This window comes from Alternaria alternata, assembly GCF_001642055.1.
Source record: "Alternaria alternata strain SRC1lrK2f unplaced genomic scaffold CC77scaffold_12, whole genome shotgun sequence".
Lineage (NCBI taxonomy): Eukaryota > Fungi > Ascomycota > Dothideomycetes > Pleosporales > Pleosporaceae > Alternaria > Alternaria alternata.
In genome coordinates, this window is record NW_017306201.1 from 417874 (window position 1) to 436889 (window position 19016).

Consider the following 19016-nt stretch of genomic DNA (forward strand, 5'->3'; position numbering starts at 1 on the left):
GGAGCAAAGCCGAGGCTAGCTGGCGGATGTGGTCATAGCGCCTTCTCGATGATTCCAGTGGTCGACCGACCCAAATTTTTAGAGGCATCGAACATCTGCGACCACTCTTCTCCGCATCCTCCTCTACATCAATCCTATTCCTGGTTATCTTGCATTAAGCTGGAGTCTAGGAGCAACATTTGAGCTTCCTTTCCTCTACCCACACATCCCCAATTCCCTCACAATGCAAAGAGCTTTCGCATCGCGGGCGCGGACTTCGGCCCTCAACTCGAGCTCTAAGCTCCGATCAACCAGCTACAACCTCCAGCAACAGAGGTTTGCGCACAAGGTATGGCAGTCGTATGCCTTCGGTATGCAGAAAGGCAAAATCTAACAAACATACAGGAATTGAAGTTTGGCGTCGAGGCACGAGCGGGACTATTGAAGGGTGTCGACACACTTGCAAAGGCTGTATCAACAACACTCGGTCCCAAGGGTCGCAATGTATTGATCGAGTCGAGCTACGGCTCACCAAAGATCACCAAGGGTATGTAGAAATTTTGTTGTCGTTGTCAACATTGCCCGCTAACATTACTTCAGATGGTGTAACTGTCGCAAAGGCCATTTCCCTCCAGGACAAGTTCGAGAACCTCGGAGCCCGCCTGCTCCAGGATGTCGCCTCCAAGACCAACGAGGCTGCTGGTGACGGTACCACCACTGCCACCGTCCTCGCCCGCGCTATCTTCTCCGAGACTGTCAAGAACGTCGCTGCCGGATGCAACCCCATGGACCTGAGGAGGGGAACCCAGGCTGCTGTTGAGGCCGTCGTCGAATACTTGAGGGCGAACAAGAGGGACATCACCACCAGCGAGGAGATCGCACAGGTCGCCACCATCTCTGCCAACGGCGACACACACATTGGCAAGCTTTTGTCCAACGCCATGGAGAAGGTCGGAAAGGAGGGTGTCATCACCGTCAAGGAGGGAAAGACCACCGAGGATGAGCTTGAGGTTACCGAGGGTATGAAGTTTGACCGTGGTTACATCTCCCCTTACTTCATCACCGACACCAAGACCGCCAAGGTCGAGTTCGAGAAGCCCCTCATTCTCCTCTCCGAGAAGAAGATCTCCGCAGTCCAGGACATCGTCCCCGCTCTCGAGGCTTCCCAGCAGCTCCGCCGTCCTCTCGTCATCATTGCTGAGGACATTGACGGTGAGGCTCTTGCCGTCTGCATTCTCAACAAGCTCCGTGGCCAGCTCCAGGTTGCCGCTGTCAAGGCTCCCGGCTTCGGTGACAACCGCAAGTCTATCCTTGGCGATCTCGCTGTCCTGACCAACGGTACCGTCTTCAGCGATGACCTTGACATCAAGCTCGAGAAGGCCACCCCCGACATGCTCGGCTCCACCGGATCCATCACCATCACCAAGGAGGACACCGTCATCCTTAACGGTGAGGGAAGCAAGGACCAGGTCTCCCAGCGCTGCGAGCAGATCCGTGGCGTTATCAACGACGCTACTACGTCCGAGTACGAGAAGGAGAAGCTCCAGGAACGTCTGGCCAAGCTCTCTGGTGGTGTTGCCGTCATCAAGGTCGGTGGCTCCTCCGAGGTTGAGGTTGGTGAGAAGAAGGACCGCATTGTTGATGCCCTGAACGCCACCCGTGCCGCCGTTGAGGAGGGTATCCTGCCCGGTGGTGGTACTGGTCTCCTCAAGGCCTCTGCCAACGCTCTCGGCAACGTCAAGGCTGCCAACTTCGACCAGCAGCTCGGTATCACCATTGTCAAGAACGCCATCACTCACCCCGCCCGCAAGATCGTCGAGAACGCCGGTGCTGAGGGCTCCGTCATTGTTGGCAAGCTCATTGACGAGTACAAGGGCGACTTCAACAAGGGATTCAACAGCGCCAAGGGCGAGTACGTTGACATGATCGCTGCTGGTATCCTTGACCCCTTCAAGGTTGTCCGCACTGCTCTCGTTGACGCCAGCGGTGTTGCCTCGCTTCTCGGTACTACCGAGGTCGCCATTGTTGAGGCACCCGAGGAGAAGTCTGGTCCTCCAGGCGGCATGCCTGGCGGTATGGGAGGTATGGGAGGCATGGGCGGAATGGGCTTCTAAGCAAATGAAGCCTAGCCGTCTGTTTTCTTCTTCTTATACCCCCATTCCGTTATAATGACTTTAGTCTTATGTCTTTCCCGGTGATGATTTATGTACACGATATTGGGTTGGTCTCCGCTCTTCACTCATGGTTTCTCAAAAGCGCAGCATTATTGGATATTTGGTTTTTATTGTACAATATTGTGTAAAGATCTCCTGGGAAGGACAAGATGTATAAAGCGATGAAGGAATACGAACAAGTCAAACATGTAATCACCATGCACAACTATGCTTGAGTCTATGCTCCATTTATGAATGTCGTGATGCATAGGATTGGCCGATACCCTGTCATAACTGGGGCACACGGTTGCTGTGGCGCCGCAGAGGGACAAACTAAACCTTGGAATGGGTGCCGTGTTGCACCCCACTACGTCGCTTGAAAAGACCCCACTACTTTCCCTCAGCCTCAGAACACCGCTCCTCCGCCTCCGCCCTTTCTCCCGCATTCACATCGACTATCCACCACAATCAGTTTTCTCTATTGACGTAAGCTGCAATCCCTCCATCACCAAGCAGGCAACCGTTGATCCACTGCTGCATCTGCGCACGCGGCAATCGCGACGATGACGACGACGCTGACAGGCAACCACAGAACTGATAAAGCTACCTGGTGCTTCAATCTCTCTCTAGCATCCTCTACTATACACATCCGACATCATGGTGAGCACCTTGAAGATACGCAGCTAGAACGACTGAACTGACAATGTCTGCAGGCTCAATCCGGGTACGTACTGCGAAACAAACAAGAGGGCACCAACAGCTGTCGCTGCCCGACAACCGCTTCAGCATAGCCTCCCCATACCTCGACCCTCGACCCCCGTCCCGCCAACCCCTAGCTCGGACCCGCATATACTAATAGCCACGCAGTGTCTCCGTCTCCCCTGAGTGCATCAGCACCTTCAACGAGCTTAAGCTTGGCAAGGACATCAAGTGGATCATCTACAAGATCAGCGACGACTGGAAGGAGATTGTCGTCGAGGAGACTTCCAAGGAGGCCAACTTCGACGTCTTCCGTGAGAAGCTGCTCAACGCCAAGAGCAAGGACCGCCGCGGCAAGGAGGGCATTGGTGGTCGCTACGCCGTTTTCGATGTCGAGTACGAGCTTGACAACGGCGAGGGCTCCAGGAGCAAGATCACTTTCATCAGCTGGACACCAGATGATGCGCCACAATACGTATGTCACGAAAACATAATTCCAGAAGGAAGGTTCACTGACACTTTGACAGCCCCGCATGATGTACTCGTCCTCCAAGGAAGCCATCAAGCGCGCTCTGAACGGTCTCGCCGCCGATATCCAAGCCAACGACGCCGACGACATCGAGTTCGAGAACATCAAGAGCCGCGTCGCCAAGGGCCGTTAAGCGCTTCTCTTCCCTCCCCCGCTTCCGACCTGTCGATTTTGTGCACCTGTTAGTATGGAGGAAGGAAACTATAGCGGTTGGTAATGACACATGACGAAAACGACTCGAGCGGTTGATTGGCAGCGATCATGGCATAGCGAGTTTTTGCGAATGATGGTTATCGCATACATCATGCGACTATGCGGGCAGTGGTAGTGCCGGGTGCAACTTGCATTATCAGGCTTGGTATGCTTTTGATAGGCTAAAGCTGGTCAAGTTGTCTTCGATGGACATCTCTTGAGACTGAGAGCTTGTATGACGTGACGTGTGCGAACTTGTTTGTAATGTTTGTGCCTGATATGTTGCAACGTGTAATGCTCATCCCCAGCAACTATGTCGGTCCGCTACTTGCTGTGTTCCCATGCGCCCCTGAAGACGCCTAGTAGCCTTTCGCTCTCTTCCGCATCCTTGGTTCTCTGTAGCACAAAGTTCTTCAGATCGCCCCAGAACTCTTCTGTCGCAACAACTTCCTTCCCACTCCCAGCCGTCGCACCTGCTGTCCCAGTCGCTGTACCCGCATGCGTCTCGCCCGCACTAGCAAGTCCCTTCTCACTTTCCGTAGGCGGCGCAACAGCGGGTGGACTTGTCACTGGCGTGCTTCCACTTGCCGGACTCGCAGCCCCGCCAAGCGCAGCGCCCGCCATAACCATGACGCCAAACTCTACCTCGCTGCCTGCATCTGTACCAATGACTTCTAGCAGTGTCTTGGAATCTGTGACTGGCTTCTTCTTGTAAAGAATCTTTATCTTGGCTGGCTGTAAAGAGGCTTGTGTTGCGTATTGTTGCTTGAGGTCGTAGATGGATGTTTTTGAGGGGTCGATTAAAGAGAGGGGAATGGTTGGGGTGGTCGGCTTCATGGGCTTGAGCGTTACGGTGATCGTGGACGAAGAAGAAGTGGTGGCATCGTCGCCTGCGACTGGCTTGGGGTTTGGACGCTGTGGGTGGGGTGGGTGTGGGAGGCGGGGAAGTGTGTACTGGTGAGCGGTCAGTTTTCTTATCATGATGGCATGCATACATATGTTCCATGAGATATATGATGGAGAGACTTACAGCGCCTTGTGCGGGATATTGTCGTGCGTCTGCGATGTGGTCGCTGCTGAGCTTCGCTGGGCGCGCGTCCAGTGCGCTGAGAAATGATTTGCAGAATGCGAGTTCTGACATGATGAGATATCTGACACCTTTTTTTCGTAGGACGTGCAAGTGAGTTTGTGGTTGTCGCGCTCGTTAAGACGTGTATAGCTCCAATGCGATGACGCTGTTGGTGTTGCGGGACAGCATTGAGTGGACCGCACCTCGACCAGGGCAAATCTACGCTAGACCCGAAGGAGGTCCGTAGCGTGGAAAAAGTTCCCATCTGCTAGCGAAAGTTCGCAGTTCGCGCAGGCGTCACGTCGCCAACTCTCAACCTATTCGACCTTTTTCCATACTACCCACCGCAAATCAAGCGATAAATCTGTCGCCATGGGTCAAGGTCGCCGCATGAAGAAGCAGGGCATGCCCGACGTCCTCGACGAATCGCTAGTAACCAGGAAGCGAAAAGATGCGCCCGTCGCCGTAAACCCAGAGCGCAAGAAGAGGAGTAGGACAGCTGCAAGAGAAGCTAAGGAAGCCAAGGCGAAGGCGACACCCAAGACGAGAGTAGCTGGAAAGCCCGTCAAGCAGCCTCTCAAGACGGCTGCTGCTGTCGTAAACGGAGCGAAAGCAAAGTCAAAGAAGTCAGCACCTCAGCCGCCATTGGATGACGAAGACGATGTCTCAGACATTGAAGACTCTGACATGGAGAACATCAACGTCACTGGGCTCGATGCCCTCGGTAGCGCGTCCGAAGACGAAGACGACGAGGAGATGAACGACGACGAATTCGACTCGGACGTTGTGGACTCGGACGACGACATCAGGAGGGGCGCAGCCATGTGGTCAGACGACGACGATGAGGAGGATGCTGAAGAGAAGCTCACAGCCGCTAACATTGCCGGATTGTCCACACGCTTGGATATGCAGAAGGCGATCGAGGAAGCGGAGGCGCAAGCTGAGTTGGAGGAGAACAACATGCAGACGAACATCGCCAATGAGCGACCCAAGATTCTGGAGGATGAGGAGGACGAGGATGGTAGGCCAATCACCAACCTTGTCAACCAGGATATTCAACTGCTGCGCACAAGACTCACGGACACCATCCGTGTGCTGGACGACTTCAAGAACCTTGCTGAGGAAGGTCGGAGTAGAGCAGAGTACAGGGCGTCGCTCCTGAAGGATATCTGTGCCTACTACGGTACGTCCAAGTCTGAAGTTATCGTCTAGAGCTATACTAACATCATGAACAGGCTACTCCGAGTTCCTTGCAGACAAGCTTCTGAACCTCTTCCCTCCTCGCGAAGCCCAAGCTTTCTTCGAAGCCAACGAGACCCCAAGACCGGTCGTCATCCGAACAAACACCCTCCGAACACACCGAAGAGAGCTTGCGCAGAGCTTGATCAACCGTGGTGTACAACTTGAACCCGTTGGAAAGTGGTCTAAAGTCGGTCTACAGATTTTCGATGCACAAGTGCCTCTGGGTGCTACACCCGTAAGTTCTATATGCGACAGATGCAATGACATCCGACACTAACTTGCGCAGGAATACCTCGCTGGACACTACATTCTCCAAGCCGCTTCCTCGTTCCTGCCCGTCATGGCCTTGGCACCTCAAGAAAACGAGCGCGTGCTCGATATGGCTGCTGCTCCCGGTGGAAAAACTACACATTTGGCCGCTTTGATGAAGAACACCGGATGCATTTTCGCCAACGACGCCAACAAAGATCGTGCCAAGGGTTTGATCGGTAACATCCACCGTCTAGGCGCAAAGAACGTCATCGTGTCCCACTACTCGGCTCTCGAATTCCCTAGGGTTATGGGTGGTTTCGACCGTGTGTTGCTCGACGCTCCATGCTCTGGTACTGGTGTCATCGCCAAGGATGCCAGTGTCAAGACCAACAAAACCGAGGCAGACTTCTTGAGGCTGCCCCATCTTCAGAAGCAGTTGCTGCTCGCGGCCATTGACTCTGTCAACCATCACTCAAAGACTGGAGGCTACATTGTCTACAGTACTTGTTCCGTCACCCTAGAGGAGAACGAGCAAGTCGTACAATATGCGTTGAACAAGCGATCGAACGTCAAGCTCGTGGAGACCGGACTCACCTTTGGTAAAGAAGGATTCACCAACATCGGCGGAAAGATCTTCCACCCCTCAATGAAGATGACAAGGAGATATTACCCCCACACTTACAACGTCGACGGTTTCTTCGTCGCCAAGTTCAAGAAGATCGGACCCACACCTCCCAACGCCGTTGGTGTCAACGAGGCTTCGACTGCGAAGACCAACAACACCGCCAACACCAAGGACGCAGCTACTGAAGTCGAGATGGTCGACCGCACACCTATCGGTGCTGACAGCGACGAGGAATCAGACTTTGGTGGCTTCGATGAGGAGGAAGACGCGAAGTACATTGAGAAAGCAAAGGCCAAGACCATGCGCAGGAAGGGCAAGGATCCCAGGGCTGTCGTACCAAAGGGCGAGAAGTCTGCCAATGGCACGCCAGAGAAGAAGGCGAAGGAGGCACCCAAGGAGGCCACGAAGGAGGCACCCAAGGCTAAGAATGGTGATGTAAGTGTGAAGGAGAAGTCAGGCAAGAAGGAGAAGAAGGGCGGTGGCGTTGAAGTCGCTACTACCTCGAATGGTGTCAGCGCAAAGGAAACCAAGGTGGAATCGAAGAAGGCGCGGAGAAAGAGTGGTGAGAAGAAGAACAAGGCGTAGTGATTTGAAGTGCAAAACAGAGGAGACAAAAGCAGGAGTTTTGGGCTCTTACTAGATACCAATGCATGATCAGAAGAGTTTTATCGTCGATGAATCAGTGTCTTCATCTGTCTATGTGTTTCTCAATTCAGTTCTCAAATTGTGACTTCCTAACTACCTGTACAGATGCCTGTTTGAACTGATTATCGCAGTTGTGACCCACCTAACAAGGCTACCAGGGAAGCTTGTTAGGTGGGTCGCGACTGACCATGCTATGCATTTGCAATCTCCAGTAGACTATCACCACTACTACCGTGATCGTCACGTCGTGGTGAGGTGCGCGCCGTTTTTCTTCAAACAAATGAGCGGCTCTTTCCGATTTGGTAGTGCTGCCGTAGTTACTAAATTAGCTGCCAGTCTTATAGTTCTCGCGATCGAACATCAATCATCGCTGCACTTTCGGTGGCGCGCTTTCGCAACCAATTTTTCATCATCTCGCCGTGGACTGGAGATCGATGGAGAGCTTTCATTGCAGCCTCAGGCAAAAAGATTGCTGAGGGCACGATCAAGTCGTGATGGCGCAAAAAAGCGTCCTCGCAGCTTCTAACGATGCATCAGTGCCCTTAGGGGCCGCCGGCGCCACCAACGGGCCTGTCAGCCTCCGCAACTAACCCCGGAGTACCTCCACATTTCATCAACCTCAACCGTTGATTGAACCATCTTTCCATGCCCCGAGAATATCCCTACAGTAGAGACATTCATGGATACAGTAAGACCGAAGTCACGGCACGGCACATGTCAAGCATGCTTGCTCAGTCGGCCATTCATCATCGATCACGCTATCCAGGTGCTGCGCCGAGAGTGTATTCGAGTCACCGCATCGGTCCAAGCAATGCCGAGCTCTGAAAAGCGAAAGGAAGCGAAGGCTTATTGGCTCGAAGGATCGCACGGCAAACTATACGCCTGAGCAAGACAAACATCACGAGCACATGTTCCAATGCCTCTTCTGATAGCGTTGACAACAAGACAGGGTGGCGCTGCATGCGACCGAAATCTGGGGCATCCAACTCCACGGTCAGCACCTTGGTGATGCGCGGGGCAAAGATGCCTGAAAATGTTTTGCTCACATCGCACCGAGAATCCTACCGACAAGATCTCCACTCCAGTTCCTGGGGTTGCAAGGAGACAATCGGCCCATTCCATCTCGACATGCCGAACGCCTGACCCGATTATTGGGGAAAGTCAACCTTCTGGAAAAAGGCCTTATCCTGCTTGCAGAGAACGTGCATTCCTTGCATAACGGCTCTACCTGTACGCGCTTACACCGGAATGACCATTGACATGCTAGTGCATGTGCAAACTCGCCCGACTTGAGCACTACATCAGCCTTTGTCTGATCTGCTGACAATGTGCTATTGGATGACTACACAGGCTTTCATGATCGCTGTCTCAATATCAGCTGCCGACGTAAGTGGTGTGAGGCCAAGTCAGCATGTCGAGCACGGGGTAATAACCAGCTCGGGTACGCTCAATGGTGCCATGCGGGGACGATCCATGCAATGATACCTGGCATCGGAAACATACTAGGATTAGCAGCCTGTGATGATGCACTGAAGCTGCAGCGGCATGGAACAAGGGTTCGTCGGCATAGCAAGCTGGATGGAGAGATACTCGGGGCTAGCATTCTGAGATAAAGAGTGAATGCGCGCTCTTCTGAACGGCCTCACCGCGCGCCTCGAGCTTGCAATATCCTTAATTAACACCTATACATTGTCCAAGTGCATCTCGGCATCATGGGTTTTATGCTGAAGCCTCCGCCAGACACTGCTGGTAAGGCATGGTAAGCTTCATACGTTTTCCACATTGAGTGCTTGCCTAACGCTTGTCAAGGCCTGCCATTGTCATCGGTCTCTTCGTCGCGTTTGGTGGTGTTCTCTTCGGGTACGTTTGTACTATTGCAACGTTCAAGAGTATATATTGATTTGCCTAGATATGATACAGGCACAATTTCTGGCATCATTGCCATGGACTATTGGAAGAAGGAGTTCTCCACTGAGCCAGACCTCAGCATCACAGCTGCGCAAGATTCCCTGATCGTGTCAATTCTCTCAGCTGGTACCTTTTTCGGCGCTTTGACGGCTGCACCCTTCGGCGATCTGCTTGGCCGACGTCTTGGATTGATGGTTTCAGCCGGCGCCGTTTTCAACCTTGGAGTTATTCTACAGACGGCTGCGACAGCGCAACCGCTGTTCATTGCCGGTCGTTTCTTCGCCGGTTATGGTGTCGGTCTCATCTCAGCTCTGAGTAAGTGCACCCATCGCTTGTTGCGTTCAATTCACCACATGTGATGTGGGGTTGATCGTCAATGGTGGCTTGAACGCCCTTTGCCCCGCATCCTTGAGGCTCTGCGGGGCATCTACCTCACTTGGATTAATGCTAACAAGACGACAGTTCCTATGTACCAGAGTGAGACTGCGCCAAAATGGATTCGAGGAACGATTGTCGGAGCTTACCAGCTTGCTATCACGATCGGATTACTACTCGCTGCTATTGTGAACAATTCGACCAAGGATCGTCAAGATTCTGGATCATACCGCATTCCTATTGCGGTACAATTCCTCTGGTCTATCATTCTTGTTGGCGGGTACGTGCGAACGAGCCTCAATACGAGACAGTTAATGGCCGATGCTAATTCGTCACTAGACTTTTCTTCCTGCCCGAGACACCGAGATATCTCATCAAGATGGACAAATACGAGCAGGCTGCAAGCAGTCTTGGCAAGCTTCGTCGCTTGCCAGTCGACCATCCAGCTATCGTTGAGGAATTGGGCGAGGTTCAAGCGAACCATCTCTACGAGATGTCGTTGGGCAAGTCTACGTATGCCGACTGCTTCAAGGGAACACTTGGCAAGCGTCTCGCGACTGGATGTCTGCTCCAGGCGCTACAACAGCTTACTGGTGTAAACTTCATCTTCTGTATGTCCCTCAAATCAGCGCTGTCGTGGCCTTCTTCTGACCTATCCAGACTATGGAACACAATACTTCCAGAACGCTGGCTTCCGCGACCCCTTCATCATCCAGGTCATCACCAACTGCGTCAACGTCGCATCTACATTCCGTAAGCTTATGATGTCTGAGCTTCAGTTTGCGAAATACTAACTCTCGGATTTCTAGCCGGTCTCTACATGGTTGAGCGCCTCGGACGACGTAACCTTCTTCTTCTCGGAGCGATCGGCATGTGTGTATGCCAGTACATCGTCGCTATCACAGGAACAGTAGCCGGAACCTCCGATCTCGCCGCTCAACGAGCTGCTATCGCCTTCGTGTGCATCTATATCTTCTTCTTCGCCAGCTCTTGGGGTCCTGTTGCTTGGGTCGTGACTGGAGAACTATACCCCCTCAAGGCACGCGCCAAGTGTCTCTCGATGACCACCGCGAGTAACTGGTAAGTATAGATGCTTCTTAGACTGGTGTCAGTTCCAAAGACTAACGATATACTACAGGTTGCTCAACTGGGCGATCGCCTACTCAACCCCCTACATGGTCGACGAAGACCACGCCAACCTCCAATCAAAGGTCTTCTTTGTCTGGGGCTCCTTCTGTTTCGTCTGCATCGCTTTCGTCTGGTTCATGATCTACGAGACCAAAGGTCTTACTCTCGAACAAGTCGACGAGCTCTACGGTATCATCGGCAAAGCGTGGAAGAGCAAGGAGTTCCGCCCTGCGGTTCAGTTCGCGGAGATGGATCCTAAGACTGGGCGTAGTATGAGTCTGAGCGAGGTGGCGCAGAACCAGGAGAGGAAGAGGAGCGTGCAGCACGATGAGGCGGTTGTCCCGCCCAAGGTTGAGATCTAGGATGCGATGGGGAAGGGGGGAAGTGTATGGTGGATATAGTGATGGATAGTAATGGAAGGGGCGGAAAGTGGGATGTTTGTGGCTGGAGAAATATGTGAAGAGATGGTCGTTAAGCGGAATGTCATGAGTACAAAATGATATGCTAAGACTTAGCTGCCATAGTCGTATAACATCTTGTAATGTACACGATATTTGCTACTTATCGCGTCCATTCTTGCCAAATATCATTTTTGGTACAAAAAGGTCAATCGAGTCTACCTATGGTCACGAACGGCTTAGTCGAATTTTCTGTTAGCATGTTGAAATATACCACGGTCGAATCTCTGATTGAAATGCTGCATCTCGCTACTGGAAAGCCTGGAGACCTTGATACACATATCGAGCATGGATCATCTCGACATGCTAAGACTAGGAACATCAGCTAGGTCATGCGTAACTACAGGTGGGTTAGGAACGGAACCCATCATTTGGTTCTCATATCGTATTTTGCGTAGCTGTCCCCTCCGTCTATCTCTCGTCAACCTCGCCCGTTCTGCTTCTGCAACTGGTTCAACGATTGCATCAAATCCCAACCCGTCCCCGGATTATCGGCGCGCGGCCCATAGTCGCTAACCTTGATTTTTTCCTGACCTGGCACGTACTCGCGCTTACCGTAGGAACCTTGAGGCAAAGGCTCCTTGAAGGGATTCTGGAATATGGGTCGGTTGGAATCGTGAGCTCCCGCTTGTTGAGGCTGTGCCAATGGCTGAGCATGAGGCTGGCTGTGATGTCGTGCGCGTTGTTGGTGCTCTGCCACTTGCTGTGCCTGTTGCATATCCCACGGTCGTCGCTGTTGTATTCCTGGTTGCATTTGCGCTGGCATCATATGCATCTGTCCGGGATGTTGGAACTGATCCCTCTGCATCGCCATTATCTGCCGCGGATTGACTCCTCCCAATCCTTGAAAATCGCCGCCTCTATGGCCACCTCCTCCATGCATATCAGCTACCGGTACTGCCCTATCGTTCTCGTCGATACGAAGCGAGTGCTCGAAACCGTTATGATCCCAGTACTTAAAATGATAACCCGGTCCTCTTTGTCGTGCTTTCATGGGCATGCGTCTACCTCCTCCGTTCAGCAGGTCGCATAACTCGCGGGCTGCATCTGCTTGTGCGGAATGAGAGTGGTAGGAGAAACGATCCGGCCCTTGTTCTTTTCTGCCGAAGATACCCATGTTGTGGTTGTGAGAAGCTATAGAACTAGCTGAGCCTTGAAGGTGGGAGAAATCGAGGACAGCGGATGTCAGTATTGTGCGTTATGCTGTGTGACCTACACTATGTGAAAGGCAGGAGTTTGATTTACAGCGGTCGGGCTCATGTGAATACGTGTAATGTGACCCGGGTGGCGATTATTCAAATAGATGATGGATTCTGATATCATGGATGAGACTGACCACTAAGAAAGCAAGATCGGTGTCATCAACAACATCAAAAGTCACATGCAGGTACCTTAGTAACCGGTCAGAGGGGGTAATGCCACCCAGGCCGCACTCTAGATTCACCATGTAGGCATGATTATGACATATCACCGTTATCAAATCACTCAAAACTAACCATCGTGGTCTTCGAACAGGAGGTCAAGTATGTAACCCAAACTTTTGATTTTTTACCTATGGTATCCGTCAAGCTATGGTATCCTATCTCAAACCTGGACTGACCAAAGCCATGTAGCTCACAAAAGAACCCGATACACCGTGAATTTAACCAGACCGTCACCACATCGCCGCCTTACCCCTACTAGTGTCCTGCGTTGAATTCGTATTCATATCCGCAGTTGGAAAATGCGTCGTGTGCGAAGAAGTCATGGAAGTGGCCGGTGTCTAGATGAGTTGGTAGCGGAAAGGCTTCCTGGAGGCCTTGCTGCGAGGAGGAAGCTGGATCCAACGGGTGAATACCGGACGAGGCTTGGGAGAAGAAGCTATAAGGAGAATCATAAGTATGGTCCAACGGAGAAGACATCTCAGGAAGGAACCCACTCATGGCAGCTTGCTCAGCCTCGGACGACGCAAGAAGATCCTCATGCGAGTCGTTACTGACAAAGTCATACTCAGTATGGTCCTTGATATCCTCCTCGTAGTTCTGCGCCTCCATCTCCTTGATGTACTTCTCGAAGTCGAAGTCCATGCCAGCGCCGCGCTTGTACTGAGTTGGAACGGCTTGCTTGACAATGTCGGGGTACTTGGGACCGGAGTCACTGGGAACATTTGGAAGACCGCTAACGACAGTGATGCCTCGGCCACCAGTGGAATGGATATCATCAGCCATGGAGAACTGAGGTTCAATGGGTGCAATGTAGTTCTTGCCAATGGTAACACCACCGTGACAGTTCCTGTCAGTAAGAAGCGGAGCCTTGAGCTTGACGATAAGAGACGGACGGGACTGAGTCGTAAGGCCTTGACCTTGACCGGCTGTCTGCTGAGGCTTTGCATTAGCACTGGACGCCGAAGAAGATGCACGTTTGTTCTTGCGCGTCCACGCCATTCTCAACGATGGAATCTCGTAGCCCTCGTCGATCTGTTTGCCGCGCAGTTTCAAGATAGCCTGCTGGAGTGCGCCAGCAGTACAGCTCTCTCCAACAATCTGAGCAGCCTGGTCGAACGGTATCTGAACGCCAGTCTCACCGCAGGCCCAGACGATACCGAGGACTACGTTCTTCCAATCGTTGTCACTCCACTTGAGTAGCTTGGGACGAGGCTGGCGTGGCTTGCGGGGCACACCATCCTTGTTGATCTTTGGGATCTTGGATGGTCGCCGGTCGTCGCGATCGCTTTCGACGTAGTCGCTGTCATATGTGGGGGTATAACTCACAGGGGCAGCACCTTCCTCGATCTTGATGGGAGCGACGGCGGCAGCCTGACCAGGGAGGCCGTGGTAGGGGTTGTTGGGGTGAAGACGCGTCATGTCGTAACTGCGCTTGTTGAAGCGTTGTGGATGTTCCTCGTCAAACAGGCTAACCATATTTAGCTGGTTGTTGTGAGAGTAGGACATGATCTCCAGTACTTTAGCTACCAGAAGCGGCGAGAGACCAAGTGTCACAAAGGTTTTCTGTTCGCTGTTAGTGTGGGGTCAAACAACGGTTCATACTGAGCGCCAGAAATGGCGTGTTGTGTTCGGGCTGGGAGCGGAGGGCGATCAATAGCACACGCTACAGCGACCCAGAAAGGCTGCATCCGTGTCTCTTGAATAAATGCAGGTAGGGGGGATATAGGAGAAGCAGTAGCTAAGCCATTGCGGTACGTACCTGATAGTAGAATGCAATTCGTAAGTGTGATGCGGGTGGAGAGACGTAGGTCAACCAGCTACAAGAGGAGACCTTTGGGGAGGCAGACGAGGCGCTAGCGGCTTTGAGCTCCTGGAAAACCCAGTAACACAGGCGACCAATTTGTTTGTAGCGCGGACGTGCTCAGGGTACGCTCAGCCAAGACCCCAGCAACACGATCTTTACTCGTTGCAAACAGAGAAAGACGGCTTGAAGTACGGGAGACGCCGGAAGAACGTACACAAAGAGGTTCCTAACCGTTGCAGTCTGTATATCTTCTTTGCCGCCTTCTGTTCAGTCGAGGCTACTAAGAGTTCGTGGGCGTAGTGGCTGAAGCCGCGCAGTTAAGTCACAAAGGGACAACGTTCACCTATTATAGGCAACCCAAAGTGGTCCAGATTAAAGTTGGAAGGCCAAATGTACTTGATGCGTTTCGATTTGGATGTTGATTATGGAAAGATAGTTCGATGTTGTTTTCGTTTGAGTCCAAGTGGCTAAAGGATAGGTTGAGATATGGGATAGGGACCGGACTCTCGACCAGCTTGAAAGGGCACTGTGAAGTACTGTGTGCGAAGATAGAAGCACTACTCGCGAGCTCCGACTAGTCACTTAGAGTTGGACATGCAATTGGCTTGCTGGGTGGTATGGCCGACGATGTTCAAGTGAGAGAGCGACTTTGAGCTTTTGGGATCGTGATCTTTTAATCACAAGAGCTTTTGTAGAGAAGAGCCGGGTAAGTTTAAAGGACGAGTATTATATATCCACGAGATCTTTGTGACGCTTGATATAAGCGGTATCGGCGCGGAAAGATGATAGCGCGAAATCTGTGTGAACCACAAACACGTGAAGAGGCGTTCACATCTACGCCCTTACCCCGCGCCCACAAGTCTTGGTGACGTGGGAATCAGGGTGGCAAACCGGCGGTGACGTTTGATGTGGAGTTACTTTCGAGTTGAGGTAGAACATGTCACGGTCCGCGTCACGTTTCAAGCTACTTACCATGGAGACTTCGGGTAACAGGTATTCGTTGGACCCATATGGCGAATCGTCTCCGAAGATGTGGAGCCTTGGATGGTTTAGTTCCCAATATGGTATCTGTGATCCTCTTTGTAGACTTCCGGCTCTTTATGTTTCTTGCGTAGTATGCCCGATCAGCAACATACCAGTTGTATTCGATTATGTCTTGACCGAAGTGGCTGAAGATGCTGGGGACTTAAAAGCGTAGGTGGCTGTTCGGATAGGTAGCTACAGGGTTTAGCAGAGATGGACGAAATGCTGCCTTGGTGCCCAAGTTCACATCCAGTGTTGGACAGCAGTGGGAACAAATGAATCTTGGAACTAGACAAAGGAGGAATAGACAAGAGCGAATTGCAAGCTTGATCTTGTTCCTTCACATGGGCAGTTCAATCACGTCAGTAGAGCTAATCATTACCATCATAGCTCTTGGACGTTTATCTTCTCTTGAGAACTGATGTAATGACATCAACCGAATATAGGCCGGTCACTAGGATTGAAACTCTGCAAGGGAAGACCATGCGGAACGTGTTAGCATAAGGGATGACTTCGGGTGATGAGTCAGTCTGGAAGCGCGCTCGAAGACGGCAAGAGTATTTTCTCCGGGCTTTGTACTGGCATCGATTGCATGGCGATGTTCAATCAGCGAACTCAACGCCAACACCCACATAGCTTATGCAGGATAATGAAAGACCAGTATGAACTTTTGTTACGGACCAGAGTCGTTTCATCGAGGTGCGCTCGTCACCAATGATGGAAGACGATGTCAGGCGGCGTGGAATTGATTCTGACGAAAGATTGGAGATCGAGTCGAAAACGGTTGCATCGTGTTATAGCATGGCAATGTGCCAGCTGCGGCCCTGTTGGTGATTAGAGTGCAATGTTTGCTTACGGATTGTGTATGAAGCGCCATCGGGCCTCCACGCACATCAGGCTGTAGGGAATATATCGAGGGAAAACGGGCGCAGAACTCGAGCTTGCGGTAGTTTGAAAGTCCCTCTGGGCGACCGATACTCTGATAAGGGAATTTAGCAGTGGGCGTGGAAGTACCCTGACGCGCTCGCAGTGACTTCACATTGTGATGTACGGAACTGACGCGCTCTGCCCAAAGAAGGATACGCGGGAGGACTGGTCCGATATGACCTGTGTGAGAGCTCTCCTACGTTCGCGTAGGATATGCGAAGGAGCTCAGTGGAGGGTTAAATTGCAGAAGAGGTTGGGGGAGTAGAGGTCAGTAGGCGGGAGGGGCTGCGGGGAGTGCACAGAAGTGTAATTAAGGTTTCAGACGCTAGGGAAGTGGTTCAGCAGGGAGGATGCCCCATCAGTTCATGGCCTTGGCAATCTTTGGTCCCATAAGGCAGGAAGTTGCACAACATTGTAAGAATGACAAAGTGGATTTGGTAGACTATGAACATGCTGGCGCGTCTAAGAAACTATCTGCTTGAATGTTAGCAAGTGTTGTGCCTGTAGAAGTAGGGTCGACTTGCCTGCACACAAGCCGTGTGGTATGCGTTTTACTCTGAGCTCGCTCGTCGGTATGTTAGATCTGTTGATTTAGGCGGAAAAGCAAAGTATCCGAATTCTGATACTTCTTTTCGTGGCCTACTACTTGTAATGCCATAGTTTTGCAGCCTCATCACGGCTCCGCGGGGCTTCGCTAAGTCTTGCGCGAAGGAATCGGCCCGAACACCTCTGACGTACGGAATTACATCCACACAGCAGCTCTGCGCGAGACACCTCGATGACAGAGTCGTTACTTTCGCAGTTGTGGTGCGTATCGTGCGGCTTTTCTTGTTTCGAAGTCCTTATGTCCGCATGAACCTAAACCATGATCGCACCTCCCTCCTGAGTTTCTCGCCTCAGCCCACCCACCAACCCGACATCTACCACCAGCTCCGCAAAATCGACTCCGTGTTGCCACGACGCGTCCGTTATACTATACCGGAATGAAGACTCGAGCCTGTGAGATGGATATGACTTCCGAGTCGCTCCTACCTCCCAGCTGCTGAGACGGCTTCACACCAGAAAGCTTCTTCTTACGCCCAATCCGTCCACTACGACGACCACGATGACCTCCATCACGATTCGCATCTCCTTTACGATGAACGCATACGGAATGGGCATGGTAGGATGGCTCTGAGAGTGCATACTTCGAGGCTGGCCAATGTGCTTCAACGCGTCGTTCTGCCTCATGCGACGGGCTGTATCGCGCTTCCTGGCCTCACTCCTAGAATCGCTCATGAGCGATACTACTGGAGAGTCTGATACAGGCAGGCGGACAGCAAATTTCTTGCGCCCCTCACTTGTGGCTCTAGGTCTGTAGCCCCATACTCGACGAGCCTCGATAAGGCCTCGAGCGTCTCCGAAGAGCGCCTCCGTCGCACGCAACCCGTCTGACGAACACCCCTCCAGAACCTCTGAACGCTTGCGATCCCGACGCAAAGCCCGCATAATATTGGAAACTCTGACTGCTCAGGTGTTCTATTATTGAAAGCCTGAGATGTCCGCGGAAGAGACAACCTCCTAGGCCCGCCTGGACAGAACAAACACCTCCACCCAGGAAGCTATAACAACTTGCAAGGGTGGTTGGTAGAACAGACAGTCACTACCTTTGGCTTGCTTGACTGGCTGAAAAGTTCTGTTCGTATCCCCTTCCTGTACGGGCATCTGATGAGGATTACAAGCGAGGCGGTGGCATAGCACTGATTATGTTCACCACTTGACGCTCCGCTTTGTGCCATTACTCTCGCCTAACCTTCCAGCGATATTCGTGCACCAATACTTCCGATACACTACCATAAGAGTATCATCTGTACGCGCGTTGGCCGCCATGCTGGGCCTTGCGACAAACTCTATACGTATGGAAGTGCAAGAGATTCAGCCTTCTTGGTTCATCCACCATTGAGTGGGCGGATACCAGCACCCAACACTTCGGCTATCGCGGAGCGACAACGTATGGACATGTCCTACAGAGGGTCTAGCAGGAGAAGATACTAGGCACGTTGCAGATCGTGAGCAGATCTTAGCAGCTTCTCGTAACTGCCTATCTGGTGTATTGCCACACCGCATGGCATATTCCTCATTCTCGGCCGCAACCTGCAGCTGACGGCAATTCCATACCCAGCCGAAGCTTCTTGCCTACCAAGAGCTATGCTGCAAGAATCATTCGACACTAGATTCTGCGACAATGAAAGGAGTGAGCAGAGCAAGAACTCATGACCTTGCTTGAGCAAAATCAGTCGGCCGGAGAGAGTGAGACACGTCTAGAACATGATGTGACCTTGTTGGCGAACCGCTTCACCGTTGTGACGATAACGACATCTCTATTGACGACTTTTTCCGGACCTACTGGTATGTTCAGGCCCGCGCCAGATTGGGATTCGAGAAGAATCTGGCGGCGAAAATGCTCCTGTGATTTTGCCTTGAGTTTGAGTAGGCACGACTTGTCGAAGACATCCTGCCAACGCGGCTGCGTTACGAAGCTTTCATCCGGCCATTTGTACGCTATTGTGGAGCTACCAAGCTCGGTGGATTGACTCAGCACGAG

General features: G+C 52.1%; 8 protein-coding genes across 8 annotated transcripts; 5 read left to right on the top strand and 3 right to left on the bottom strand.

The window, feature by feature from the left end:
- The first annotated feature begins 204 nt into the window (after nucleotides 1–204).
- On the top strand, nucleotides 205–2369 carry CC77DRAFT_1041135 (chaperonin GroL). Its single transcript, XM_018527226.1, has 3 exons — nucleotides 205–328; nucleotides 385–526; nucleotides 580–2369. The coding sequence occupies exons 1-3, from the start codon at nucleotides 224–226 to the stop codon at nucleotides 2091–2093; spliced, it is 1761 nt and encodes a 586-aa protein (XP_018385156.1). The 5' UTR covers nucleotides 205–223; the 3' UTR covers nucleotides 2094–2369.
- Nucleotides 2370–2684: 315 nt separating this feature from the next.
- CC77DRAFT_136125 (cofilin) lies at nucleotides 2685–3685 on the top strand. The gene is made up of 4 exons (XM_018530211.1): nucleotides 2685–2792; nucleotides 2846–2856; nucleotides 3000–3306; nucleotides 3359–3685. The coding sequence occupies exons 1-4, from the start codon at nucleotides 2790–2792 to the stop codon at nucleotides 3491–3493; spliced, it is 456 nt and encodes a 151-aa protein (XP_018385157.1). The 5' UTR covers nucleotides 2685–2789; the 3' UTR covers nucleotides 3494–3685.
- CC77DRAFT_1095475 (hypothetical protein) lies at nucleotides 3472–4727 on the bottom strand. The gene is made up of 2 exons (XM_018529796.1): nucleotides 4583–4727; nucleotides 3472–4506 (listed from the first exon to the last, which is right to left on the bottom strand). Exons 1-2 carry the CDS (start codon nucleotides 4691–4693, stop codon nucleotides 3877–3879), a joined length of 741 nt encoding a protein of 246 aa, XP_018385158.1. The 5' UTR covers nucleotides 4694–4727; the 3' UTR covers nucleotides 3472–3876.
- Nucleotides 4728–4916: 189 nt separating this feature from the next.
- Nucleotides 4917–7419, top strand: CC77DRAFT_1021123 (NOL1/NOP2/sun family putative RNA met). The gene is made up of 3 exons (XM_018525205.1): nucleotides 4917–5804; nucleotides 5857–6098; nucleotides 6150–7419. Exons 1-3 carry the CDS (start codon nucleotides 4994–4996, stop codon nucleotides 7323–7325), a joined length of 2229 nt encoding a protein of 742 aa, XP_018385159.1. The 5' UTR covers nucleotides 4917–4993; the 3' UTR covers nucleotides 7326–7419.
- A 32-nt stretch (nucleotides 7420–7451) lies between these two features.
- CC77DRAFT_136221 (hypothetical protein) lies at nucleotides 7452–8071 on the top strand. The gene has a single exon (XM_018530212.1). It carries the CDS (start codon nucleotides 7579–7581, stop codon nucleotides 7909–7911), a length of 333 nt encoding a protein of 110 aa, XP_018385160.1. The 5' UTR covers nucleotides 7452–7578; the 3' UTR covers nucleotides 7912–8071.
- Nucleotides 8072–8604: 533 nt separating this feature from the next.
- Nucleotides 8605–11356, top strand: CC77DRAFT_1021125 (general substrate transporter). The gene is made up of 8 exons (XM_018525206.1): nucleotides 8605–9144; nucleotides 9195–9245; nucleotides 9295–9608; nucleotides 9756–9948; nucleotides 10008–10279; nucleotides 10329–10421; nucleotides 10478–10748; nucleotides 10807–11356. The coding sequence occupies exons 1-8, from the start codon at nucleotides 9098–9100 to the stop codon at nucleotides 11156–11158; spliced, it is 1593 nt and encodes a 530-aa protein (XP_018385161.1). The 5' UTR covers nucleotides 8605–9097; the 3' UTR covers nucleotides 11159–11356.
- A 319-nt stretch (nucleotides 11357–11675) lies between these two features.
- Nucleotides 11676–12371, bottom strand: CC77DRAFT_1062086 (hypothetical protein; the record flags this gene model as incomplete). Its single annotated transcript, XM_018528491.1, has 1 exon — nucleotides 11676–12371. One exon carries the CDS (start codon nucleotides 12369–12371, stop codon nucleotides 11676–11678), a length of 696 nt encoding a protein of 231 aa, XP_018385162.1.
- A 562-nt stretch (nucleotides 12372–12933) lies between these two features.
- CC77DRAFT_1050771 (hypothetical protein) lies at nucleotides 12934–14184 on the bottom strand (the record flags this gene model as incomplete). The annotated part of the gene is made up of 1 exon (XM_018527639.1): nucleotides 12934–14184. One exon carries the CDS (start codon nucleotides 14182–14184, stop codon nucleotides 12934–12936), a length of 1251 nt encoding a protein of 416 aa, XP_018385163.1.
- Nucleotides 14185–19016: the final 4832 nt, after the last annotated feature.

Excerpts from the sequence above, each read along its gene's own strand:
- CC77DRAFT_1041135 (XM_018527226.1), top strand. The coding sequence starts at position 224 with ATGCAAAGAGCTTTCGCATCGCGGGCGCGGACTTCGGCCCTCAACTCG. Across the intron at positions 329-384 it reads AACAGAGGTTTGCGCACAAG|GAATTGAAGTTTGGCGTCGA; the intron begins GTATGGCAGTCG and ends ACAAACATACAG. Across the intron at positions 527-579 it reads CTCACCAAAGATCACCAAGG|ATGGTGTAACTGTCGCAAAG; the intron begins GTATGTAGAAAT and ends ACATTACTTCAG.
- CC77DRAFT_1021125 (XM_018525206.1), top strand. The coding sequence starts at position 9,098 with ATGGGTTTTATGCTGAAGCCTCCGCCAGACACTGCTGGTAAGGCATG. Across the intron at positions 9,246-9,294 it reads TTTGGTGGTGTTCTCTTCGG|ATATGATACAGGCACAATTT; the intron begins GTACGTTTGTAC and ends TGATTTGCCTAG. Across the intron at positions 9,609-9,755 it reads CGGTCTCATCTCAGCTCTGA|TTCCTATGTACCAGAGTGAG; the intron begins GTAAGTGCACCC and ends ACAAGACGACAG.
- CC77DRAFT_1095475 (XM_018529796.1), bottom strand. The coding sequence starts at position 4,693 with ATGTCAGAACTCGCATTCTGCAAATCATTTCTCAGCGCACTGGACGCG. Across the intron at positions 4,507-4,582 it reads AATATCCCGCACAAGGCGCT|TACACACTTCCCCGCCTCCC; the intron begins GTAAGTCTCTCC and ends ACCGCTCACCAG.
- CC77DRAFT_136125 (XM_018530211.1), top strand. Across the intron at positions 3,307-3,358 it reads CAGATGATGCGCCACAATAC|CCCCGCATGATGTACTCGTC; the intron begins GTATGTCACGAA and ends ACACTTTGACAG.
- CC77DRAFT_1021123 (XM_018525205.1), top strand. The coding sequence starts at position 4,994 with ATGGGTCAAGGTCGCCGCATGAAGAAGCAGGGCATGCCCGACGTCCTC. Across the intron at positions 5,805-5,856 it reads GGATATCTGTGCCTACTACG|GCTACTCCGAGTTCCTTGCA; the intron begins GTACGTCCAAGT and ends CATCATGAACAG. Across the intron at positions 6,099-6,149 it reads TGCCTCTGGGTGCTACACCC|GAATACCTCGCTGGACACTA; the intron begins GTAAGTTCTATA and ends TAACTTGCGCAG.
- CC77DRAFT_136221 (XM_018530212.1), top strand. The coding sequence starts at position 7,579 with ATGCATTTGCAATCTCCAGTAGACTATCACCACTACTACCGTGATCGT.